General features: G+C 44.8%; 1 protein-coding gene and 2 long non-coding RNA genes across 3 annotated transcripts in view; 1 reads left to right on the top strand and 2 right to left on the bottom strand.

Moving 5' to 3' along the window:
• The first annotated feature begins 265 nt into the window (after positions 1-265).
• On the top strand, positions 266-2,857 carry LOC121839765. The gene is made up of 2 exons (XR_006079205.1): positions 266-948; positions 1,267-2,857. It is a non-coding gene; the product is annotated as an uncharacterized LOC121839765 (long non-coding RNA).
• LOC112216788 (proton myo-inositol cotransporter) overlaps positions 1,657-27,771 on the bottom strand; it is a 69,362-nt gene continuing 43,247 nt past the window's right edge. The window contains exons 4-10 of the mRNA XM_024376857.2: positions 22,685-22,793; positions 11,016-11,179; positions 10,619-10,739; positions 5,542-5,667; positions 5,149-5,267; positions 4,734-4,886; positions 1,657-4,275 (exon numbers count right to left, since the gene is read on the bottom strand). Of these exons, the coding sequence (XP_024232625.2) occupies positions 4,049-4,275; positions 4,734-4,886; positions 5,149-5,267; positions 5,542-5,667; positions 10,619-10,739; positions 11,016-11,179; positions 22,685-22,793 (1,019 nt within the window). The 3' untranslated portion in view covers positions 1,657-4,048. The remainder of the gene's footprint in view (positions 4,276-4,733; positions 4,887-5,148; positions 5,268-5,541; positions 5,668-10,618; positions 10,740-11,015; positions 11,180-22,684; positions 22,794-27,771) is intronic.
• LOC121839766 lies at positions 18,436-18,777 on the bottom strand. The gene is made up of 2 exons (XR_006079206.1): positions 18,717-18,777; positions 18,436-18,604 (listed from the first exon to the last, which is right to left on the bottom strand). It is a non-coding gene; the product is annotated as an uncharacterized LOC121839766 (long non-coding RNA).

Below are 27,771 nucleotides of genomic sequence, written 5' to 3' on the forward strand. Positions count from 1 at the left end.
GACTAGTCTCTCAAAGCACTTCATGATGACGGATGTGAGTGCTACGGGCGGTAGTCGTTTAGCTCAGTTACCTTAGCGTTCTTGGGAACAGGAACAATGGTGGCCCTCTTGAAGCATGTGGGAACAGCAGACTGGTATAGGGATTGATTGAATATGTCCGTAAACACACCGGCCAGCTGGTCTGCGCATGCTCTGAGGGCGCGGCTGGGGATGCCGTCTGGGCCTGCAGCCTTGCGAGGGTTAACACGTTTAAATGTCTTACTCACTTCGGCTGCAGTGAAGGAGAGACCGCATGTTTCCGTTGCAGGCCGTGTCAGTGGCACTGCAACAACGGGGTCACCCTCCGTCTCAACCCAGACCTTACACCCCACCCACTAGGCCTCAATGCACAGGGAACTGTGGAAACGGCCAGAGCGGTCATAGAGACCAGAGAGCGTTGGAGAGCTCCGACTCCACAGAGAGAGATGGTCAGGCTGTGTAGTTACAGATGACAGTAATAGCCAGGCTAGGGTTATAGGCGATCGGTACGTCCCACCTCGTCCTCTGTCTGAATCACAGAGCTCTGTGGTCCACCAACAACAAATGGCAGCCACCAGAACACAAGCAACACAAGAAACACGAGGAATGGGGACACAGACTGTCACCAACATCACCTCGAAATGTCCAACATGTCATACCGATCCCAACCACCAGAGGGCAGGCCAGTCACAGAGATGAGTCTATGAGACAACAGACAGACAGAGCATTATCAGACAGATCCAGGAGGGAGGGAGAAGAGCACACGCCCTGGAGAAAATCAACAGCCAGAGAGCTCAAGGCTGGACCTGGGCACCACCCATCAATCATCCCTTTAAACAAGTGTCGTAACACTAACACGGAGAATAGAGTGCATTCAGAGACCCACTACCTCTGTACTAGACGCTCCCCTCGTCACCAATGATGTAAAAGGTATGAATAGCAAATGTTTGATGTAATTAACAAATCAGTGTAGCCGAATATAGACAAATCAATGCAAACAACAAAATATGTGGTGTAATTTATCATAGGCAATCGATTGAAAGTAAAGCTAGTAAATGGGTGTAATAAGCACATGTTATACTGCAGTAATATCTACTCTGATCTGTATATGTTGGCATTCTTCCGTACAGTTTGTTGCAGTTTTCTTACGGACCAAGATTCATGATGGTGGTAGTTTTTTTGTTATTTTCAGTGGTATTTTGAAAATGGATGTTGCTCCCTAATGATGTTTTTCTCTCTTCCATCCAGACTTGAGAGGTAAGCAGCTGCAGCATAAAGGACAGGAAGAAGAATAAGAGGTACAGGGGAGGAGACCTTCCAGATGAGAGAGAGAGGAGAAAAGGAGGTCACTGCTGAGAGCATAGTTAACAGGCTTTCAGAGGAGGTTGAGACACTTCAGGAAAGAGCAGGCGTTCTGCTCATGCTGAAGCAGAGGAAAAAGATTAGTGAAAAGGGAAGGAGAGGAGAGAGGTGGGTAGGACAGGAGAGGAGGGGAGGTCAAATCCCGAGGTATCCCTTTAAGAGTTGTGAACAACACTAGCAACTACAGTACATCCCTTTACCACAGGATCTGTTTCTGCATATTTAAACATTTATAACAATGCCCTTGGGATTCTACATTAAAACAAAAGCCAGACATTGCAAGATAATCCGTTTATTTATTTTCCCCCGATACATATTCAAGTTTCTCATGAATATATTTACTTTGATAGAATATAAATTCTAGTAAACCGTTTACAGCAACAATAATCAAATGTATACTATACAGCGCTGGATAAATATTTCTTTTAAATCTTCACTAGCTCTTCTTCATAACCTAGAATAGAAACACTGCACTTAATTTGTTTTCACATAGAAAAAATTGCACCCGTTCACCATAAACACATTGGATGACCCCATTTAGGAGTTAAAGCAAAGAAGGCAATATAATAATAACACGATGGGTTGTCAAGCGGTTGTGACCGTCTTAAAATCAAAAGTGCATTCTAGAACCACAACACATCAAATAACCTGTTTGACACTATCTCATTTACATGTTTGTTACATGACGACCGTGTTGTCGCCTCTGTGACGGGGATGTGCAATAAAGTGTTGTTTCCCTAAAAGAAAACACTAACTATCTGTGATAGTAAAAGCAAAACGTTATTCTGTCTTCCAGTGAACCTCCAGTTTAGTCCTATTTATAGTATCCTCTCTTTTCTAATCACATTTCTAATCAAATACTCAAATATTGATAATAAATACTCAATAATCCAATATTGATACTGTTGTTCCAATGAACTGGCAAAACACACCTAGTGATAACTTGAAATGCTGTCATTTCATTTCAGTCTAAAGAAAATCCTATTTGAATTCACAATAGTAGCTATCTATCTGGTTTTGTCACTGACAGTAATACACAGACATATTCTCAGCGACGTTATGTTGACCACTTTCAACGAGAGTCTGCTACACACAAATCTTGTACTCAAGTACTCAACTAAAAATGTGTCACCTTACATAGTTTAGCGATATATAAAATGACATGAGCAAGTACAGTACAGTACTCCTCGAACCTTTAGAACACGAGAACCCTGGCTCTTTCACGTGAAGAGTAATGCATTGCGATTTGTACATAAGGCTGTGGAGGAAGACACAACGTAAAATGGAGACGAAATAGGACATTCTTTCTGACATTGTTTTCCCAAAGGGCAACTATGTGTGTAGTTAACTGACTAAACTGTCCATTTCAATGTATGGGTATTCTCTCTGATGGTCTGAGTAACCCAATGAATAGTCTAGTCAACATTTATCAATAAAAACATTTGTGCAACTTCTGAAATAAAATTGAAAAAGGCTATCATCACGACTCCTTCATACATTTCACTTCAGTACAGGCACCGGCATCATGGGTAAAATACATTGGAATAAATAACCTAATAATTCATAGGTTTACTAATGAGAAAACAGAGACAGGTCATGTGCTACTGTAGCTTTTACAACCAACATGATTAAACAAACTGCAAAGCAAGACTGAACTTCATCATTAGATGGAGACCAGCTTGCGTCTCAAATGGCATGCTATTCCCTTTATAGTGCACTACTTTTGACCAAGGCCCATAAGGCTCTAGTTAAAAAGTAGTGCACTATATAGGGAGTAGGGTGCCGTTTGGGACGTAGAGCCCAGGTATATTACTGGTGTCTGACACCCCGTTTGTGATGCTACAGACAAGCTGAGACAATATTTGTACTGAGTTGTGTTTCGTATAGAAAGGCATACTGGTATCAACACTATATATTACAACCCCTCGCTCTGAATTTAACACTTTTGGTGGACGTTTGGCCTCCTACAATACCTTTTTTTTGTGAAGAGGTTGTATCTCTAATCAGATGGTTTTATGTGAGGAAAATGGCAATAGTTTTGTTAACCGTAGTTGGTCTGCCTCACATATAAGGAAATTCATAATAATGCGACAGATGAACAGTAAAATGGATGTCTAAATGCTGAGGATATATATATGAATGTAATGTATGCTTAATACTATTCACGTGATGGTTTTTAAATCAAAAAGGAGATTCTCATCAAACTATAGACGTATCTACAACATTAAATAGGCAAAATCAAATGTGCAAGTAACTCACGTGTTACAAAGAGCTACCCTGTCCGTGAAAAAGATGGAGCAATGTAACCTACGTGGCTGTGAGGCAAACCAGAGACGAGGACTCGGGAAGGATGCAGATCAGGGGCTGTATGTACATGTATCAAGCTTCCTGTCCATGTAATATCATTCACTATGATCTAAAAGGTTAAACTGATCATAAATCAACACTCCTGCTCTGAGTGACTTGATACACACTTTCTGAGATGAGAGAACAGGGACAATATCCAGGGCCAAAGTTACAAACTAGACTGGGCTACTTTAGCCTGGTCCCAGATCTGTTTGTGCTCTTGCCAACTCCATGGCTGTCATCGTCAAGCCATTATTTGGCATGACAATGAGTGACAGTGAGTTGGCACGAAAGCACAGACAGGCTGGCACACGGGCGAGGGCTACTCCACGTCGGAGGCATCGTTATCAGAGAGGTGGTAGTTGCTCCCCTTCACCCTGATGTACTCCACCTGCCGGTCCTCGTCAGAGTCCGTGGCCCCGCAGGAGCACAGCTGGTTGTCGAACAGGGACTCAATCTCCTCCAGCCTCCGGCCCTTAGTCTCAGGAAGACAGCCGTAGATGAAGAAGAACCCAAGCAGAGCCAGGCTGGAGTAAAGGAAAAACGCTCCTGGGAAATAACGATCACAACAAATACACAATCAACAACACATCGTCTGTCAGTCATTATTAGGGCCTACAGTTTTTCCCTGACTACCATATGTGACTTGGCCAGGAAGGGCCCAGAGGTTTTCCTGTACTGACAGCAGAGTTCCGTTCTAGTCTGCAAACAGTGTACAATTCTGTCAAACACTATCCAGTATCTACTGCACCTTATTAAATGACAGCAAGTACTCAAACATGATGAAACTACATTCATTACACATTGAGCCTATCATAAGATACCTCAAGTCTCTCTAGAATAATCAAATGTCCAACAAAAGGTCAGATCCTGCAGTAAAAGCAGGCCTGCTGTTCAGGTTGATTGATCGGGGATGTCCTGTAAGGGGGTATTGATCCGTGATTAGCCGGTCTGTACCGTAGTAGGTGAGGGACTGGGCCACGTGGAGGAAGATGTGTCTGTGTTACCGTAGTAGGTGAGGTTCTGAGCCACATGGAGGAAGGTGAGGGAGACCAGGAAGTTAAACGTCCAGTTGACTCCAGCTGAACAGGCGTTCCCTGTGCTCCGGGCCCACAGGGGGTAAATTTCAGAGTTGATTGTCCACGGCATCGGACCCATACCTGGAAGGAGAGGGATGGCACAGGGCATACAATAGCTCTACAGTACAGCAACTACCCCTCAGTATGCAAACATTGCTGAATCGAGACTTATATACAGTAAGCACACAAATCAAACACAAATGACCTCAATGCATGGTTAACGCCAAACTTGAAATGAGATATCACATTTCCTAATTCTGCGATTCCTTAGTAGTTGCCCCACAGTGAAAGTGAAATACAACATACATTGAATCTCTACAAAGATCAGTGTTGTCTCTCTCACCTGGGGCGAAGAAAGCCAGATAGAGAACAAGACCCAGTAGGACCACCCAGGAGTAGGAGGTGGGACAGTAGTTATAGGCCCAGTACGTATGGACTCTCAGCTGGGTCGAGTTGGAACACCTAGAATAACATGGTACAAGACAGTTATTGTACTGTAGCAACAGTAGCTATGTTATGGATGGAGGGGTACTATGAGTACAGAATTACAGAAGAACCACTTGTCAAGCCTTCTTCAAGGAGTCTTATTCAACGCCATCTACTAACCCCCTCCATCCCCTTCACAAACACACAACAAATAAACCCACACACAGAGCGCATTCTATGACTCACCTGCCCCCCTGTTGCCCTATGCACAACCACACACTCCCTCCCCTTAGTGCTTCCTGTAGCTCACCTGCCCCAGGCTGCCTTCTCTGTGGAGGCTGTATTGACAGGTACACAGGATGAGGCGAACAGAGCCGTGCTGTTCTCACGGTAACAGAAGCCACACGCCGGGTCCAGCATACACGGCTCACACAGCCTGGGATCACAGAGGAGGATTGGACAGAGATGTCACATACAGAGACAAGATCCTCGAGGAGGTATAACGGAACACCTTTCCTCTCTGTGACTGGAGAAGATGCTATCTTTAGCTCTTTACTCTGATAACTTGAGAATAATCTATGTGTGTGTGTGTGAGAGCATGTATTTATGTGTGTGTTATGTGTGCGCATCCATGTGCGTGCATGCGCGAGTGTGTAGTGCGGCGAGCATAGGGCAAACCCATTTCAGAGAGTGTGTTCATTCTCAGAGAGAGTAGCTCTAATGACAGAACAGCAGCCCCATTCCACCTGCCTTAAAGACAAGTCTGTCTTAAACGAGTCTGTCTTAAATGAGTCTGTCTTGTTTGTTGAGTGACGAGAGAGTGTTCAAAACATTAGGAACACCTTCCTAATATTGAGTTTCACCCCATTTTGCCCTGAGAACAACCTCAATTCGTCAGGGCATGGACTTTACAAGGTATCAAAAGCATTCCACTGGGATGCTGGTCCATGTTGACTCCAATGCCTCCCACTGTTGTGTCAAGTTGGCTGGATGTCCTTTGGTTGGTGAATCATTCTTGATACACACGGGAAACTGTTGAATGTGAAAACCCCAGCAGGGTTGCAGTTCTTGACACACTGTGCCTGGCACCTCCTACCATACCCCGTTCCAAGGCGCTTATGGTGCCTTCGGAAAGTATTCAGAGTATTCATTTACTTTTCCACATTTTGTTACGTTACAGCCTTATTCTAAAATTGATTTTTTTGTAAATCTCAGGAATCTACAAACAAAACCCCATAATAACAAAGTGATAAAAGTTTTTTAGAATGTTTGCTAATTTATATTTAAAAAAAATATATATATATATACATTATTTACATAAGTATTCAGGCCCTTTGCTATGAGACTAAAAATTGAGCTCAGATGCATCCTGTTTCCATTGATCATTCTTGAGATGTTTCTACAACTTGATTGGAGTCCACCTGTGGTACATTCAATTGATTGGACATGATTTGGAAAGGCACACACCAGTCTATATAAGATCCCACAGTTGACAGTGCATGTCAGAGCAGAAACCAAGCCGTTAATTAATTTTCTTTTGAGCTCTGAGACAGGATTCTGTCTAGGCACAGATCTGGGGCTGTGAAATGTCTGCAGCATTGATAGTTCCCAAGAACACAGTGGCCTCCCATCATTCTTAAATGGAAGAAGTTTGGAACCACCTCTTCCTAGACCTGGCCAAAATGAGCATTCGAGGGAGAAGGGCCTTGGTCAGAGAGGTGACCAAGAACCCAATGTTCACTCTGACAGAGCTCCAGAGTTCCTCTGTGGAGATGGGGGAACCTTCCCACAGCACTCCACCAATCATGCCTTTATGGAAGAGTGGCCAGACGTAAGCCACTCCTCAGTAAAAGGAAGATTACAGCCCGCTTGGAGTTTGCCAAAAGGCACCTAAACAAGATTCTCTGGTCTGATGAAACCGATATTGAACTCTTTAGCCTGAATGCCAAATGTCACGTCTGGAGGAAACCTGACACCATCCCTACGGTGAAGCATGGTGGCAGCACCATGCTGTGGGGATGTTTTTCAGCGGCAGGAACTGGGAGACTAGTCAGGATCGAGGGAAAGATGAACGGAGCAAAGAACAGAGAGATCCTTGATGAAAACCTGCTCCAGAGTGCTCAGGACCTCATACCGGGGTGAAGGTATACCTTCCAACAGGACAACAACCCTAAGCACACAGCCAAGACAACGCAGGAGTGGCTTTGGGGACAAGTCTCTGAATGTCCTTGATTGGCCCAGCCAGAGCCCGGACTTGAACCCGATCGAACATCTCTGGAGATACCTGAAAATAGCTGTGCAGCGATGCTCCCCATCCAACCTGACAAAGCTTGAGAGGATCTGCAGAGATTTCACTTTTATTTAACCAGGTAGGCCAGTTGATAGCAAGTTCTCATTTACAACTGCTACCTGGCCAAGATAAAGAAAAGTAGTGCGACAAAAACAACAACACAGAATTACACATGGGATAAACAAACGTACAGTCAATAACACAATACAAAAATCTGTAAACAGTTTGTGCAAATGAAGTAAGGTGGTAAGGCAATAAATAGGCCATAGTGGCGAAGTAATTACAATTGAGCAATTAAACACTGGAGTGATAGATGTGCAGATGAGGATGTACAAGTAGAAATACTGGTGTGCAAAAGAGCAGAAAAACAAAAACAAATATGGGATGAGGTAGGTAGTTGGTTGGATGGGCTATTTACAGATGGGCTGTGTACAGTTGCAGCGATTGGTAAGCTACTCTGACAGCTGATGCTTAAAGTTAGTGAGGGAGATATAAGTCTCCAACTTCAGTGATATTGCAATTTTTTCAATTTATTGGCAGCAGAGAACTGGAAGGAAAGGTGGCCAAATAGGTGTTGGCTTTGGGGATGACCAGTGAAATATACCTGCTGGAGCGTGTGCTACGGGTGGATGTTGCTATGGTGACCAGTGAGCTGAGATAAGGTGGAGCTTCACCGAGCAAAGACTTATAGATGACCTGGAGCCAGTGGGTTTGGCAACGAATATGTAGTGAGGACCAGCCAACGAGAGCATACAGGTCGCAGTGGTGGGTAATATATGGGGTTTTGGTGACAAAACAGATGGCACTGTGATAGACTGCATCTAATTTGAGTAGAGTGTTGGAGGCTATTTTCTAAATGACATCGCTGAAGTCAAGGATCGGTAGGATAGTCAGTTTTAAGGGGGTATGTTTGGCAGCATGAGTGAAGGAGGCTTTGTTGCGAAATAGGAAGCTGATTCTAGATTTTATTTTGTATTGGAGATGCTTAATATGAGTCTAGAAGGAGAGCTTACAGTTAAGCCAGACACCTAGGTATTTATAGTTGTCCACATATTCTAAGTCAAAGCCGGTGTTAAGGGAAAGAGCAGGTGTTCCTGTTTTGTACACTCAGTCTACATGCCGGTGTGTAAATTAGGACAGAGAGTGGCATGGACTTTCAGAAGGCAGACAGGGTCTCTTTCTCTCGTTCACTCTCTCTCTCTCCAAGAACAGAGACCCAACCCCTGTTGCACTGTCGCTAATGGAATCTGTTGTTAAAGTTGAAATGAAGCCCTGATAGAATAAAAAAAAAATGCTCAGAGCAGAGAGATTGGAATAATCTGCTAGGTAAGTGTTCAGAAACATGTACAGCATGTACAATTAGATCGCATAATAACATTCATTTAGTCCTAGATGGAAGAACAGGAAAATGTATTAAGAAACAAACCCACACATTGGTCCTGTAAAATGTTCATTTGTATTTGTATTTATTATGGATCCCCATTAGCTGCTGCCTCTTCCAGGAGTCCAGTTATACATTTTAAAAACATTACAATACATTTATAAGAGATTCCACAACATATTAAGTGTGTGCCCTCATGCCCCTACCCTACTACCACATATCTATAATGTGTGTGTAGAGTGCGTATGTTATCATGTGTTTGTATGCATATGTCTATGTTTGTGTTGCTTCACAGTCCCTGTTGTTCCATAAGGTGTATTTTTAACCTGTTTTCTTGTCTAATTTTACTGCTTGCATGAGTTACTTGATGTGGAATAGAGTTCCATGTAATACTGTGCGCCTCCCATAGTCTGTTCTGGAATTGGGGACAGTAACAAGACCTCTGGTGGCATGTCTTGTGTGGTATGCATTGGTGCATTCAGCATGTTAATACCTCTCACAAATACAAGTAGTGATGAAGTCAATCTCTCCTCCACTTTGAGCCAGGTGAGATTGGCATGTATATTATTAATGTTAGCTCTCTGTGTACATCCAAGGGCCAGCCATACTGAGCCAACCACTGACTGAACAGTAGTCCAGTCGCGACAAAACTAGGGCCTGTAGGACCTGCATTGTCGATAATGCTGTTAAGAATGCAGAGCAGTGCTTTAATATAGACAGACTTCTCCCCATCCTAGCTAGCTACTGTTGTATCAATGTGTTATGTCCACAACTCGCTTAATTTAGATTTAGTTGAGGTTTAGGGTTTAGTGAATGATTTGTCCCAAAGACAATGCTTTAAGTTTTTGAAATAGCCATTCAGTGTCGCTGTCATTTCAGTCGCTGTGGTAGCTGTTGTGTATAGTGTTGAGTTATCCGCATACATAGACACACTGGCTTTACTCAAAGCCAGTGGCATGTCATTAGTAAAAATTTAAAGAAAGGGGCCTAAACAGCTGCCCTGGGGAATTCCTGATTCTACCTGGATTTTGTTGGAGAGGCTCCCAATAAAGAATACCCTCATTAGTGCCGATGTTTTAATTCATGGTGGCTCAGGTTCATATTGAGACATTTTTTTTTACTCCTGCACGTAACATTAAAGTGATGTACATATGTCAATGTTACCTTCAGAATATATATATATATTTTTTAACCCCCCCTTTTTCTCCCCAATTGCGTCATATCCAATAACGATCTTGTCTCCTGACTGCAACTCCCCAACGGGCTCGGGAGAGGCGAAGGTTGAGTCATGCGTCCTCCTTAACACCCACCCGCTTAACCCGGAAGCCAGCCGCCCCATTGTGAGGAAACACCGTTCAACTGACAACCGAAGTCAGGCTGCAGGTGCCTGGCCTGCCACAAGGAGTCGCTAGAGCGTGATGAACCAAGTAAAGCCCCCCCCGGCCAAACCCTCCCTTAACCCGGATTGTGCGCCACCCTATGGGACTCCCGGTCACAGCCGGTTGTGTTACAGGCTGGGATCAACCTCAGGTCTGTAGTGACACCTCAAGCACTGCGATACAGTGCCTTAGACCCCTGTGCCACTCGGGAGGCCCCCCATAACATGAAATGTAATTATATTCAGAATATTACGGAATACACAGTATTGTGTTGGACAGTAGACTACAGTGCAGATAGAGTACAGTATAATACAGTAGTAGAGTGGGGAGTACTCACAGGTGTCTGTTGCAGGTGGAGTTGACCATTGAGGGGTCAGTGGGGTGGAGGGTGACAGGAGGGGTGTGTTGGGCAGACAGCAGAAACCCAATGGCCAGCAGAGACAGACTCAGACATGTTCCTAGGAGAAAACACATACAGTCTAACCAAACAGTGTACTGCTTTGCACAGAATATGGGTTACTACTACTACTACTGTCTGTTTAGTTACATGTATTACAATTTCATGTAATAATGTAATTTCACGTAGTCCATGTAATTCCATTCAAATCTGTCTGTGGAACTAACTGGGAAACACATACTGTGATCCAATATGTCATCAATTCACACACACTAAATGTGTCTCTGAATCATCAGAATCCATACATTTATCTTTACCCTGACCCTCTGACCCTTACCGATGATGCTCCCCAGTGTGAGTTTCCTGCGGCCAACCCTCTCCACTAGCCACACCCCCAGGAGGGTGAACAGAAAGTTGGTGAAGGCTGTGACCCCGGCCAACCAGATGGCCAGCTTGTCATCCCGCACTCCCGACATCTGCAGGATGGTGGCGCCGTAGTACCTGTACATAGAGGAGAGGGTGTTTCATCAGTCAACAGAACCATAGAGAAAGAGAGCGAATTTGGCACAGAGATATATTGTAACTCTATGGTGGTGCTGCAGTACCTGCACACAGAGGACAGGATATGGTCATCATCAATCACCACATGGCTACCATATAAAGACACTAGCTGGACGCCATGTTGATGCACAAAGACAATAGGGTGGTGGCCACTATCTGGCTATGCTGGAAAGAACAGCCAGGAAGTAATGTCCTTCTGGAATGGCCATCTACAGACTATTGAGGACAGGACAGGAAACCCAAAGGTCATTACGATTGTCTGTTGTATTGCATTGGATTTTCCCTCTCATGCCAAGAAAGCTTGGGAGAGCGAGATATAAGTAGGAAACAGATTGAAAGAGACAGATCACCATGTGCTAATGATTCTCTCCGTAGAGAAGAGGTACACTCCATTATGTTCTTGAGTTGAGTGGCCACCAATCAACCACTGGTAAAGCAATCAACCCGAGATAGACACAATGAGCCAAGTCCCAATCCATCCACCCCATCCACTCATGTATCTGCCTGTGTCCCAAATGGCACCCGAATCGCTAAATAGTGCACTACTTTTGACCAGGACCCATAGGGCTCTGGACAAAGGTAGTGCACTATGTAGGGAATAGGGTGCCATTTGCGACACAAACACTCTGGTGTCACTGTCTAATTAAAGTGCCACCTTTCTGCCTGGATGCTGCTGAACTCTGCTTCACTTAGGAAAATTACACCTCATCAAGCTCGACAGACAGGGCCTCTAAACACTTTCTCCTTGACATGCTTCATTTCTAGGGGACCAGGTGATATAGACGGTGGAGGAAGATCCTAGTCCTGAGAGCTGCTCAAGGTAGAAGTTGCCACAGATCTTGATTCCCCTACAGTGGCTGAAAAAATATTGGACCGTATCAGTGGTATCAGTGGTTAAGGGAAACTACGCCCCTCTCTGATCAACTCTCTCCCTGCTTCACAAGGCAGCACCCCAGCCTCTGTAGAATACAGGCACTCGGAACGCAACGCAACGATTCTCACCCAAAAAAGACGAGAGAGGAGAGCATTCATTCAAAAGTTTAAAAAATAAAAGACCGTCCTTCGCGTTCTCTCTCTCGCTCCCTCACTTTTTCACTCATTCTCTGCAGGGAGCCGTGAATTAGCATTTTGTTTTTCAATCTCTTGAAAAGCATCTGCACCCGTCGACTCTTTTTCAAAACAAAACACTCCTACCGACTGCCTATTTGCATAAATCTTTCCTTTAGTCAAGTCAGCCAACATGTTTCTCAACTTGAGTCGAAGTTCAACACTTCAGAGTTAAAGTACAGGTGTAAGGGGTCATGAGGACCACATACATGGTCAATAAATATACTAATCAAGCAAAGCCTTTGAAAAAAACTGAGCCCATAGCACTGGCAATAGCCGGATGTGGCGATGTAACAACATGTTGGGCGGATGGAAGGCAACAAAGCCGCCTGATTTCTGTCTCGCCTCGCTGAGGCTTTCAATCTCAGTATGCATCTGCCCACACACACACACACACGGAAACACAGTATGACTGATAAGGGGTTTGTAGTAGCAGCGGGTGTAAAATCTCTCCGCAGTAGAAGCTCCATCTCAGGTTTGAATCAGATTGATTAAGAAGCAGCAAGGCCAGCCGGAAAGGAAGCACAGCTCACATTTAACCAGCCCAGCCAGATACCCTGTGCTCTGACAGAACATAGCATCACCACATCCACGACAAACATGATGTAACCAGCTACACAGAGTGCTGTAAACACTACATAAGTGTACTTGGAAGCACTTCCAGCACAGCATCCAAATACTGCCATAATACACACTATTGGGTGGTAACCACATGGTGCTAGTTAAAAATCAGAGTTTCAAACAGCCAAAGTGTGTGTATCTTTAGGTTCTGACTCCACTCCAGAAATATGGAATAAAACCGATTTATTTCTGTGGGTGAGACCCCCTGCCAGGCCACTTGCAGAGGGAAGAATGAACCTTCCCCAGTCCCTGTTAACGATGATGATGCAGGCTCATTCTTGGACTCTCGGCGAGCTCACAGTCCAATTATATAAATTACACTGCCCGCAAAAAACATTCTACAGGTGATGAGATGGGCAAATGGCAATAATACTGTAGATTGTAGATAAGAGCCTGTGCTAATTGAAATGTCTGTGTTCAATTTGTTATGAAATGTAATACATTTTAGACCAGGGTAACTACTCTGAACTGGACACAGCTGGCAGTACATTTGTCATGTCTGGAAGGTCTCAGACACGCAATAAAGCTGTCGTATATAAAAACCCTATTAAAATGATATGTATGACGACCGGAGCGGACGAGAAGTCTGAAGCTCTGTAGCCAAAACGATTAATCCAACACAACTAAGAAGCACTAGGACGGTATTCATGACCACAGTCAAATTCTACGTGACTGTTGAATCAGGGTAATCTCTTCTTATGCACTCTGGACAGGCTGTACCACAACCGGTTGTGATTGGGAGTCCCATAAGGCGGCGCACAATTGGCCCAGCGCCGTCCGGGTTTGGACGGTGTAGACCGTCATTGTAAATAAGAATTTGTTCTTAACTGACTTGCCTAGTTAAATACAGGTTAAATTAATATGTTAGTAGTACCCAACTCGCTAATGTTAATCGTACCCAACTCGCTAATGTTAATCAGGTCCTAATGGCCTAGGACTCAGGACTCTACTGTCCCTCTATCATGTCCTAATGGTCTCATACTCAGGGCTCTGTTGTCCCTCTAAACACTCTGACATAAATGCGAATGCAATCTAAAAATCACATCAAACACTTATCATCAAAACAGTATGTGCTTTTAAAACTCACCTCACTGTGATGATCAATTTGAAGAAAGAAATTCAACAACAGGTTAATTCAAAACACCCATATGCATATTATAGCTTATGCATAGGCATAGGCCTATATATGAGTCCAAAGCCCAAAAGAAAAGCTGAATGAAAATAATGATTGTGCCTTTATACAATACATAGCCTACCGCATAGTACACATGGCAGAAAAACATTTTTAAAATACTGATTTAAGATATCTTTGGTACATAATTGGTCTAGCCTAATTAAACAAATTCAGAGTAGGCCTACAATTATAGTGAATTTGTATTTTATTTTGAATTGCTTAGTAATTGGGCATTTTTGTATGTTTTGATAATTAATAGGCTGACACATGACCTTTAACTACAGAATATCTCACCACCATGCTTCTCCATCTCCTCCTTCATTCCTTTCTCCAGTGTGCAGAGAGGGGCTGTCAACAGTTTCATGAAATAGCGCGTTTCATTGTGAAAACATGTTCCTACGGATGTTCCCGAACAGATTTCGCTTTCCCAAATGAAGCACTGGGTAGGTGCAGGAACAGGGTTGGAGAGCCCATGGCATACAGAGTTTGGGAGGAATATCACTTGTCGTGCGGAAAAATAACCTGAGTAGCCTACCGGCCCTTATTCACTATTCGAGAGCCTACGGATTCAATTGATTTTTTCTCTTGCCCCGATTCCTGCCCATTTGATAATGGGTAATTCTCAATTGAAAAACAAATTTGACATATTATTAAAGACAATATTAAATTGAGAATAGTCTGATGGGTGAAAATATGATCACTTGATGAGAGAACGGTATGTGCGGCCTACAGCAAGGAACAGAGCACAAGCTTTTTCTGCGACTTTCTCAAATCCTCAACAGCCCGAAGTCGCATCATGCAGTCCATATATGTGTTGATTTCTAAGACATTCTAAGGTTTGTATCATTCACAACTAAAGTTGCCAAATAACTCTAAATCTAGCATATAGGACCTGTTTCAAATGATCACTTTTACGCTCAACATAGACATTTCATATGCGGACTCTCGCTCTGGAATGGGAAAAATATCCTTTCTATTTTATTCAGCCACGTTCAGTTATATTCTTCTTAGTATAAATCATATAATATAAAATAATATCAAGGGACTTATGAGCATATCTTCTCTGCTAAATGAACAAGCCTACAGCTTATGGCATGGCTCATAGCCAGATAACATACAGGAGGCCGACTCATATTCTGTTCTTCCGGAATACATTTTCTTCATATCATAATGTTTCTTTAGACGGACATTCCTAAAATAAATAATAGATGCACTGTGACGGTGTATATTCAATTGATTTACTATACTTTTTTAAAAATGTAAATGTTCCAACGGCAGCATTAGCAGCTTTTTTGTGTGGAGGCCTTGAGAAAAATTTAATTGAACCTTTATTTAACTAGGCAAGTTAGTTAAGAACAAATTATTATTTACAATGACGTCCTAACCCGGCCAAACACTAACCCAGACGACACTGGGCCAAATGTGCCCCGCCCTATGGGACTCCCAATCACAGGCGGTTGTGATACAGCCTGGAATCGAACTAGGGTCTGTAGTGACGCCTCTAGCACTGAAATGCAGTGCCTTAGACAGCTGCGTCACTCGGGAGCCCTGCTAAATGTGTTTACTTGTTTATGTTAATTAACAGTTCATTACCGTGAGAGCGTAGTCTTTTGCATGACAATAACTGGCGGACAAAATATCAAGACCGACACAGCCCTACAGTCAGACTTCATGCAGATCTTCGTGTGCCAGTAAAAGCCCACCCTTATTTTGCTTCCTGTCTAGGTGGGTAAAAAACATTGGTAAGAAGGGAGAAAGAAAGAGAAAGAAAGAGAGAGAGAGAGGGAATAAAGAAAAGAGGAGAGAACTCTTGTTCTCAGTATGGGAGGAGAAAAAAAAAGTTATCTGGAAGGCTGTTCCATTCACCATGGTAACCACCATCTTTAATAAGTGACATCTAGCAATAGGTCAGCGATATGCCATGGACATGTTCAATTACAACCATCTAATACACTCTTCCGCACCCCACACACGCACACCCTTCTACGCCTGAATGGTAACTTCACAGTGGAGAGACAAAACAAATGATTACAAAAACAAGAAACACTCAACTCCTACTTGAGATGTGAAGTAAAAAGTCTAAGACAAACATTGGCTGACTTTGACTGGGTTAGACACAAGCTGGCTCTTGAAAACCAAAACACAGAAGGTGACATGGTAGACTGTAGACGCAACAACAACAGCAACTTTGACAAGATCCCAGTGTGTCACCAACACTGACCCCTTGACCTTCTCCAAGAGGATGCACAGGTACAAGATGGAGGTTATATAACAGAGTGGCTGTGTCCGAAATGGCACCCTATTCACTATCGGCTCCGATCAAAAGTAGTGCACTATATAGGGAATAGGGTGCCATTTCAGATTGTGCCAGTGGCTGTATGTGATGTGAGAGGAGCAGGCAGAAGGTGTGAAATGGCCTTCAGAATCTCTTTTCTGAAAACGGGACCTGCACTCCACTGACTATGCGCTGCCGTAGATTCACTTCACACGTTTCTCCTCTCTCCACTCCGGCATGAAGACAAGGTGACGACAAAGATGTCGGAGAGAGGGGAGGAAGAGAAAGTGGAGGAGGGGAAAGAGGGTGATGAGGTGAAGCATGAGGAATGGAATGGAAAGGCGGAAGAGAGAAGGAGGGAAGTGGTGTCTGACAGAGATATGCTTATGTGCACTCACCTCTGAAGCTTGGGCACATGGGCAAAATAGATAGATAGGTGGATGAAAGGAATACAAGAGAGGAGTGGGACTGTGTGTGTCTGTGTGTGACCTGGAGTTAATCACATGGCCAGAAAGAAGTCCCGTACGATAAATTCTACCACCTCTCCTCCTTCTCCCTCTCTTCATCCTCCTCGTCCCTCTGCTCCCCTCTCACCTCTCTCTGACTACCTGCCTTGCTCCAGCCCATTTCGCTCTAAAGGTGAGAGGGACATAAGTTGTTCACTAACGGCTGACATTTACAAATGCACCACTGGAGCTTCATTGAATATGCACCCGATTGAAAATGATTAAAGAGGGAAAGAGAGAGCAAGCTGAAAAGCCCACTCCATCCCAGGAGATAGAGACTGCGTCCCAAATAGCACCCTATTTCCTATTTGGCGTTCTACTTTTGACCAGGGCTGATAGGGCCCTGGTCAAAAGTAGTGCAATATATATATATGGAATAGGGTGCTATTTGGGACGCAGGCAGAGATAGATACTTGGGGGGGGTCTAAGGTCCCAGGGAACAATACCTACCCTATCACACCTCCTTTGAAGCTGGCTACGCTGATAGCTGACCTAAAGGCAAACAATATGATATTGTCTGGAAAGGTCATGATGGCCTGATCGTTAAAGCGGATGGATGCATTGGCAGCCTCAATGTGACACGAGGAGTGTGTGTTTGTGTGTGTGTGTGTGTGTGTGCCAACTCAAATAACATTTTATTGGTCACATACACTGTTTACAGCAGATATAAAAAGTTAAAGTTATAAAATATATAAAAAGTAAAGTAATCAATAACAATAATAGGAGTAAAATAAATACTAATGACTAATGATAATAATAGTATTGGTAGCATCCATATTAATAGCCTGATATGTACACAATATGATATAGAGTATAGATAATGAATGTGTTACTGCTGTGTCACACATGACCGTATTTACAAATACAGGTGAGTAGTATGTGTGTGTAGTGTAGTGTCTTGGTAATGCAGTTGAATACATAGTGTATGCTAAAGCAGCAGCGTGTGTGTGTGTGTGTGTGTGTGTGAGAGATGCGAGGAGTGAGGACCATATCATATCCCTAACCAATAACCACTCATGTCTGTGGGTTCAATGGCAAAATCATTTAAACACATTGATACTCACAGACAGCACACTAACCAGGTAACAATAATGCAATCATATCAATTAACGAGAGGGAGGAGGGATGGGAGAGAGAGAAACAAGAGAGATAGAAAGCATAGGGGCACTCAGAGAGAGAGAGAGAGAGAGAGAAATGTCTCCCTTGGGAACTGGCCTATGTCTCTCTTGAAAGGAGATGAATGCATTATCACACTCATGTCTAATGCTGCAGAACGCAAGAGGCGCACAGAGACAGAGTTTTCTAAACATAGAGAACACATACTGCTCAGCCCTGTTCAACTCTACCAACAACATGGTGTCGCCTACACACCTCGAAAAGAAAAACGATAACAACTAGGGTCCAGAGTTTTTGGAAAGGTGGATTCGACGGTCAAAAAAACAAAACAAAACAAGTACCACAGCTGTCAAGGTTTACCAGAATTGGACCCAGAAGCAGACCAGGACAAGGTGAGTAAGAAGATGGTGTGTATTTATTAATTAATGAGAACGTGGAGGTAGATAGTTCCGCGTGGAGGAGCGGGCAGCGGAGGTGGGTTGATGGGAGTGGGTAGGCAGATCCAATGGATAACAACACACTGGCGACGAGCAGACATGGGTGGGGTATGGGTTCCGGGTGAATGGCTGTAGACAAAACAAACGGCGGTAAGTTAAAGGCAAGCAAGACGTACAAAACAATAAAACAAAACAAAACAAACTCTATAAAACTGGAGGCTGGTTCGTGGGCACAACATACTGTTCATGGCTAACGATCCGGCAGGGAATGGATGTCAGGTCAGAGCTTTTGAAGGGGAGAGGTGATGATCAGGACAGGTGTGCAGATTACTGATGGGATACAGGTGCAGGTGAACATGATCTCCCAACAAGCTAATTCGCCCGGCAACCAGACAGGGTGCGTTCCAGGACAACGGAAACACACTCCAGGACAGAAACACAGGCAAACACAGACTCAGGAAGCGGGATTCGTGACAACAGCAAAGTTAAAACTCTGAAATGAACTGCAACAGCAACACACACCACAACAACATAAACTTTGACACACTTAGAGTAGACTATAAAAGGACAATTAGAGAGTCTAAATAACAGGTTACTGTGGATTAACCCAATGAGGAGGCTCTGTGGGTGTGTGTATGTATGTGATCAGACAGAATAATATTACCATAGGCTAATTACACACAGCTACGTGATCTGCATAAGCGGCATGTGGCCTTTCTACTACAATAGTCTAAAAGCTGCTTACCAACTATAAGAAATACACAACAGACTATCATCAGTCATCAAGGGCAATACAAGGGTGACACACATAGAGACAGACACACACACACAAACGACTGGACCTTTACAGCTCTCCTCCCAGGCTGCCCAGCTGAGTCACTAGTTAATTGGCATGTCTCAACATCTCTCAACATCTCCAAGATGACATTTCTACAGCTGACCATCTGTGTCTGCCAACTGCCCCACGTAAACAAATATTCACACATCAAAACTAAATTACACACTAAAATATGACAAACCAAAAGATGAAGATATAAACAACATCATTTGAAAGGTTACCCTATGCTGGTTAATTCCAAATAATGTATAATTTTGTAGTATAATATGCTGTGGCATATTTCTTACTAAATACAAACTTTGACATATACTGTAAGTAATCAGGTTATCTGTGGACATGAGCATCATGTCGAGACCAGAGTAAGACATGCCCAATGTTCAGTGACATCATCACTAATAGACATGGTCTATTATGGATGGATCAACAACACCTGTGGCCTCTGCTAGTCTGCCAGACAGGATTAGTAGGCCCTCGCTGTACTCTCAGGCTTAACTGCTGGCAGAGGAGAAACAGACAGATGACCTTCCCTCTCGGCCCCTCATTCTCTCATTAATTCTCTCTCGTTCCCTTTATCTCCCCCTCTCTCTCTCTGTCAATTTCTTAATCACCTCACCCTCTATTCTGTCTGTCTGCCTGCCTGCCTGCATGCCTCTCTCTACCTCCCTCCGCCTCTCTCTCCTTCTTTACCTCCCCCTCTCTCTCTCTCTCTCTTACAGTGACATTTACGTGCTGGATAATGTGGCTAATCGTTATGATTCCAGATCTAATAAGAAGAGGACACATCCTCACTGACAAGACAGGCTAGTTCATCATTTTTCCTCATTGTGGCTCACAATGACAGACAGACGGATGGGCAGAGCCAGAGAGAGAGAGAGAGAGAGAGAGAGAGATAGAGAGAGAGAGAGAGGCCTGCAAGGAACCACAAACATATCCCAAACAAATCAATATCTCAAACTGCCATAGAATCAGCACGTGTCCCGGGAGACCTTTAGTCCATGAGAGATATGGATCAACACATCTCTCATCCCGACGCTCTCTGGCAGGTGGGGGACGTTAATCCGACAGCACTCTGAGTTCAGTTCACAACAACGTCTGTGTTTACTGTGCATACGTGCATGCTCGTGTCTATGAGTCCGCCATAGGAGTGTGCCTGAGAGAGTCCGAGAGGAATCGAAGCTGGGGTGTTGACGGAATGTGCAACAGCATCTAGAGTCATCTCTTCATGACAGGGTCTGAACAAAGAAAGAGGTACTCAGAGTGAGTGACAGGATTCATACCAAATGAAACTCTTCCAACGCACCTTAGGAAGAGGAATCACGATGTCTCATTTGAGGGCTGGGCAGAGGACGGGTGAGTGACACAGACAGGACAAAGGATGAGGGACTGTCTCTCCATATACTCCTTAGCCAGCTGAGACAATCTTGGGCTGGGCAGGGAAACAGTGAGTGTCTCTGTGTGACTGCCCTGAACCATTGAACCTATCTGGGCTGGGGCTGGTTTGGTGAGGAGGGAGTGACACATAGGCATGTGCCCCACGTTGGATCCCACTGAGACAGACAACCCATCAACCTGATTTGTTGTCACTCGGCTGTCTCTGCCACCACCTCTGGCTTTACAAATTACCAGAGGGAAGAGGTAAACACAGCAACGGACACGCAAGCTACCTTAACAGACTCACACACACATACGTACACACACAAACACACGCAAGCTACCTTAACAGACTCACACACACATACGTACACACACAAACACACGCAAGCTACCTTAACAGACTCACACACACATACGTACACACACAAACACACGCAAGTTACCTTAACAGACTCACACACACACGTACACACACAAACACACGCAAGATACCTTAACAGACTCACACACACATACGTACACACACAAACACACGCAAGCTACCTTAACAGACTCACACACACACGTACACACACAAACACACGCAAGATACCTTAACAGACTCACACACACATACGTACACACACAAACACACGCAAGCTACCTTAACAGACTCACACACACACGTACACACACAAACACATGCAAGCTACCTTAACAGACTCACACACACATACGTACACACACAAACACACGCAAGCTACCTTAACAGACTCACACACACATACGTACACACACAAACACACGCAAGCTACCTTAACAGACTCACACACACATACGTACACACACAAACACACCCAAGCTACCTTAACAGACTCACACACACAAGTACACACACAAACTTAAAACCTTGGTTATCACCCACACGCACGTATGCACACACAAACACACGCTAGCACGCACGCACGCACACCGAACCTACACCCACGCACACCCACTCGTCCTTTTTCTCTCACCTCGAATGGTTGCTTAGCAACAGCACATATTGCAAGATTGTTTACAATGCCCAGAATATGCTTGAGCTCAGGGGGATGAGAGAAAGCTAGACGATGCAATCTCACTTGAGATGGAAATAAAGATTCAATGGTTTAGCACCTTACAGGCACAAAGGAAATTCAGCGAGCGATTGACCCTGAAAAGTGCATAAAAGTGCACGAAGCATTAACAGCATATCAATCACACAGGTGTGGCACTGTGAACTATCTCCTTCACAGCACATGATCCTGCATGTAATTGTCTAAGTGTTGACTGGACCACTGAACTGGTATTCGACATGAGTCGGAGGGCCGTGTAAGCCCACTAAGCTAAAGGCTATAGGCATGTTACCGTCCCACTCACATGACGGAGTTGATTCTGTAAATATGAATGTAGCTTATTCAAAAGCATGTTACCTCACTGAGCTGTAGCTTAGGCATGTTAGTCCACCGAACTTGCACAAGTGCCTTGGTTTGTGGGAGCCGAAACGGCGCACAGGAGCCGGAGCAGATCTCCTGTTTCGGTAGCGTGAGGCAGCTTGATGTACAAGTACACACCCTGGACAGGACGCTAGTCTATAACAGGGCCTCACCCACAGATCAAATCAAAATCACATTTTATTTGTCACATGCGCCAAATACAACAAGTGAAGACCTTACAGTGAAATGCTGACTTGCTCTTTCCCAACATGCAGAGTTAAATAAGACAAATCTCCTTAATGTGGAAAATCTAACCAACAAGTGTCCAAGTTTCCAAGTTATTCGTGTACAGGACACAACAGGCGTAAAACAGTACCGTGAAATGTTTACTTGCGAAGCTCTTTCCCAACAGTGCAGAAAAAAATGAACAAAAAGGACACGAGGAACAGGAAGATAAGATTTAAAAAACACGAGAATACAAGTATATACAGATCAGTGCCAGTACCATATCCAATGTGCAAGGGGCCACTCAGGCCACTAAGATACTAAAGGCTGTGTACTCACATGACAGTGTTGATCCCAGAGAGCTGTTGGAACATCTGTAGACCACATCCCACCAGGAGTGCTCTCCGTGTGGGGGGGTAGGTCAGCATCCTCCAGATCACAGGGCCATCTTGCACACACACACACACACACACACACACACACACACACACACACACACACACATACACACACAGGAGCAGAGGTTAGAATAGACCTTTTGATCATCATCAGCCTATCAACGGACAAACACAACACACATGAAATAGGCCAACAGCGATACCAACAAGTGGCTGAAGTTAGTTCTGTTCGGTCTGAAAGTAAAGTTGTGTCTGAGGCAGCAGCAGAAGCCAGCAGGCTTATAGCTGAGACCTTCAAACAGAGACTCCAGGGAGTACCACTGATAATAGGACAGAACGTCTGGACAGGTATGCAGAGCTTTGATAAAGAGACACACACTGACACACTCACACACACTCACACACAAGAATGGACAAATATGGACACACACACACAGACACAGTTACACAGACGCACGCTGACAAACACAGACAAACACACACATACACACAGTGTTGGAGGGGAGCAGCTGTGAGTGGGTGGATGCTCGCTGGGCTGGGAAGAGCTCCTTTAGCTCCCAGACAGGCTGAACACACACACACACACACACACGCACAGCTACCGGACAGCGCCCCACTGAAACAGAAAACACTCTCCCCAGGACCAGTCACAGCAGGATCTCCCGAGAACCAATCAACACTGACCGAGCCACTCTGCATCCAGCCACACTCCCCGGGGGGACCAATCAAATCACGCTGTTCTTCCCAGCACAACGCTTTCTGGCTATTACTGCTGTCATTATCTTTGAATGCATGTATGGATGTCTCATCTTATGCCTCATAAGCTTAGCTATGTTATTAATCAAAATAGAGATCTGTTCATATCATGTGTTTCACAAAATAATATAAAGATATCATAGACCGTCATGGAAGTTGACAGTCTCCAAATGTTACCGGTACACCTTATTATTACTAGCCGACGGGAGTGAATGTTGACTTGGACTGTGTGCTTGTGTTTATCAACTGCGTGAGCAAAGTGAGTGTGGACGTGAGCTGCCAGGTTACAAATGCAGCCATCAGAAACTGGGAGGAAGTGATGTGTTTATGAGAGTCAACCATTTTGCAGAGCGCTAACATTGTAGAGGCAGGATTGAATGGCCCCCAGGAGACAATCCCAGAGGACAGAGAGCTGATTAGCTGCAGCTCAGATCCTGAGACATGGACAGACAGATCAATGTGAACCAACTGACCTAGGTTATGGGTGTGTTAATGAATGAAGCGCTAACGTCACAGAGATGCACAAACACACACACACAGACTGATAAACACAAACACGTGCTGCTTGTAAATACATTCACAAATCTTGTTTGCCAGCGGACGGGTAAACCAAACCAAGCTGTGCCGGTTGCACCTTTGCAGCCTATTCCTGCTTTGACAAACATTTCAGCAGGGTTCTGGTGGACTGCGATGGTCCTTTGCCCAAAGCCAAGAGAAGGCAAACAGTTTCACTTAACCATCACGTGCACTGCAACTCGTTTCCCTGAGGCAATTCCACTGAGGGAAATCACGAGAGGAAAGTGACTGTAGGGTGAGCAGTCAATAGGTTTTGTGTTTTGCGTTTAGCTAGTGTGTTGCCCTGGCTCACAATTTATTTTGACTGCACGTTCTGTATTGTTTGGGCTCGTTCCAAGAGGACACGAGTTATAGAAACGTAAGCAAGTTATTATTATTTTTTTACTTGTGAGAGTTAGGCATCTATAAATAAGAACATCATTTATATATACAGTAGCAGTCAAAAGTTGGGACACACCTACTCACTCGAGGATTTTTCTTTATTTTTACTATTTTTACATTGTAGAATAAAGTAGACATCTTTTGCCTTGATGACAGCTTTACTAACTATTGGCATTCTCTCAACCAGCTTCATGAGGTAGACACCTGGAATGCATTTCAAATAACAGGTGTGCCGTGTTAAAAGTTAATTTGTGGACTTTATTTCCTTCTTAATGCATTTGAGCCAATCGGTTGTGTTGTGACAAGGTACAGTAGGGGTGGTATACTGTCGTGGAAATTTCCTTAATTACCAAATGATGAGAGAGAAAATCACACACCAGTCAGAGTTATGCTTAATCTTCACCTTTAATAATAATTAAGCTTTTGCAATAGCATTTTGACTTTCAACATTTCAGTATCTCTAATGAAAAGTTGAGAGTGGTCAACATAATGGCAACTGAGATCTTTTATAGCAAAGATCCACCCCCCCCTAGACGACATGACAAACCACAGCTCTTTAGGAACATTTACACAAAGAAAGACTTTACTTCTGAGAGGAGTATCCCATAGCCAGACAGCATTGGCTATAAATTATCGTTCAGTTTGGTCTCCTAAACAAAGCTCTTATCTCGTTCTTGGTACATTACCTCATCCAATGGCATATATCAATTGTCAATACTAGACACCCCCATCTCAAATACAACCCCTCCTGGACAAGCTCACGGAGAGGAGAGTGAGCCTCTAGGTCAAGTTAAGGTCAACCTCAGAGGGAACATAGAATGGTTCCAGACACTGTCATCCTCCTCTCCCCGATGAGAAAAATAGGGAGTGACTGGCACATAGGGAGTGACTGGCACACAGACATTGTGGAGCCAAGAGATAATTGGTTCCCCCTCAATCATCCCTTCACATGGTTTAAAAGATATGTTTACATATGAAGACAAGCTTGACCTTTCCCCTTTCTGGGGCCCAAGTAACTGAGCCCTGACAGAGAAAGGATAACTGCAAACGGCCAACACTATAGTACAAAAAGATACATTCTAAATGACAAGTATCTCACAAGCATATTATGAAAATAAAACATCTTATCTATGTTACCCAACTAATTCTGATTCATCCCCAACAATACAGAAGATAGCCCTATTTGATAAGTGTCAGGCGGTGGGTAACTAGTGCATGGAATCAGGAGCAGGAGTGCAATGATAAGTGTACAAGGAAATTTATTCCACGAACAGCACCAGTATAAAACAAACACCGGGGCCTCACTGCGGTGGCAATCTGCTCAGGTTCTGGCGCCTCACGGGCCGCTGAAGGTGCAAATGAGAGGTGTCCCAGGTCTCCTCAGCGCGCCTAAACCAGTCACCCACCGCAGGAGCCTCGATCTGGCTCTGATGCCAAGGTGTAGGGTGACGTATGGGCCCAATAGATCAAAAGGTTGCGGACAGCAGACGGAGCGTACAGATGCCCAGCTGGACATTGGGGGGGAGTGGGCTCTGTTAGTAACGACCACTCGATGTCCGCTTCCAGCTCCCACACTACCGGTGCGACCAGGCAAGGGGCCGGAAGTATGGGAGTGGGATCCATGGGCCGCTCCTCTGTGTCATACATCCGGTACAGTGAGTCTGCCTTAGCGTTCTGGGAACCTGGTCTGTAGGATAGGGTGAAGACAAAACAGGTAAAGAACATGGCCCACCTTGCCTGGCGAGGGTTCGCTCTCCTCGCCACCTGTTTTGGTGTTTAGTCCCCTCAAGCCAATGTCTCCACGCCTTCAAGGCCTTGACGACAGCCAACAGCTCCCGGTTCCCCACAACATAGTTTCGCTCCGCCGGGCTGAGCTTCTTCGAAAAGAAGGCACAGGGGCGGAGCTTTGGTGGCGTACCCGAGCGCTGAGAGAGCACGGCTCCTATCCCAGCCTCGGACGTGTCTACCTCCACTATGAACGCCAAAGGGGGATCCGGATGAGCCAGCACCGGAGCCGAGGTAAACAGAGCTCTCAGCTGACCAAAAGCCCTGTCCGCCTCAGCCGACCACTGCAAACGTACCGGTCCCCCCTTCAGCAGTGAGGTAATGGGAGCTGCCACCTGACCAAAACCCCGGATAAACCTCCGGTAGTAGTTGGCAAACCCTAAAAACTGCTGCACTTCCTTTACCGTGGTGGGAGTCGGCCAATTACGCACGGCTGAAATGCGGTCACTCTCCATCTCCACCCCTGAAGTGGAAATGCGGTACCCTAGGAAGGAGACGGACTGTTGAAAGAACAGGCATTTCTCCATCAGTCGACCAAGAACAGGTCATGCTCCAACAGTCGACCAAGCACCCTGCGCACCAGGGACACATGCTCGGCACGTGTAGCGAGTATATCAGAATGTCTGCGATATACACCATAACACCCTGCCCGTGCAGGTCCCGGAAAATCTTGTCTACAAAAGCCTGGAAGACTGATGGAGCATTCTTCAACCTGTACGGCATGACGAGGTTCTCATAGTGCCCTGAGGTGGTACTAAATGCCATCTTCCACTCGTACCCCTCCCGGATACGCACCAGGCTGCGCTCCTGAGATCCAATTTTGTGAAGAAACGCACCTCGTGCATTGACTCAATCACACTGGCGATGAGAGGTAGCGGGTAACTGTACCTCACAGTGATTTGGTTGATGCCTCGATAGTCAATACACGGGCGCAGACCTCCATCCTTCTTCTTCACAAAAAAGAACTAGAGGAGGCAGGTGAAATGGAGGGCTGAATGTACCCCTGCCTCAGAGATTCGGAGACATACGTTTCCATAGCCGCCGTCTCCTCTTGCGACAAGGGATACACCTGACTACAGGGAATTGCTGCGTCTACCAGGAGATTTATCGCACAATCCCTCCGTCGATGGGGTTGATAATTGAGTCGCCGCCATCTTACAGAAGGCGAGAGCCAAATCGCCATATTCAGTGGGGATGCGCACGGTGGAAACCTGGTCTGGACTTTCCAACGTAGTAGCACCGACGGAATCCCCTAAACACCTTCCCGAGCACTTTCGTGACCACCCCGTGAGAGCCCCCTGTTGCCACGAAATAGTGGGGTCATGACAGGCCAACCAGGGTAGGCCCAGCACCACTTGAAACACAGGAGAATCAATAAGGAGGAGACTGATTCTCTCCTTGTGACCCTCCTGCGGAACCATGCCCAGTGGAGCGGTGGCCTCCCTGGATTAGCCCTGACCCTAATGGTCGACTATCTAAGGTGTGCACAGGGAAAGGCATATCCACAGGAACAATGGGGATCCCTAAACT

Source organism: Oncorhynchus tshawytscha, linkage group LG17 (genome assembly GCF_018296145.1).
Source record: "Oncorhynchus tshawytscha isolate Ot180627B linkage group LG17, Otsh_v2.0, whole genome shotgun sequence".
Classification (NCBI taxonomy): domain Eukaryota; kingdom Metazoa; phylum Chordata; class Actinopteri; order Salmoniformes; family Salmonidae; genus Oncorhynchus; species Oncorhynchus tshawytscha.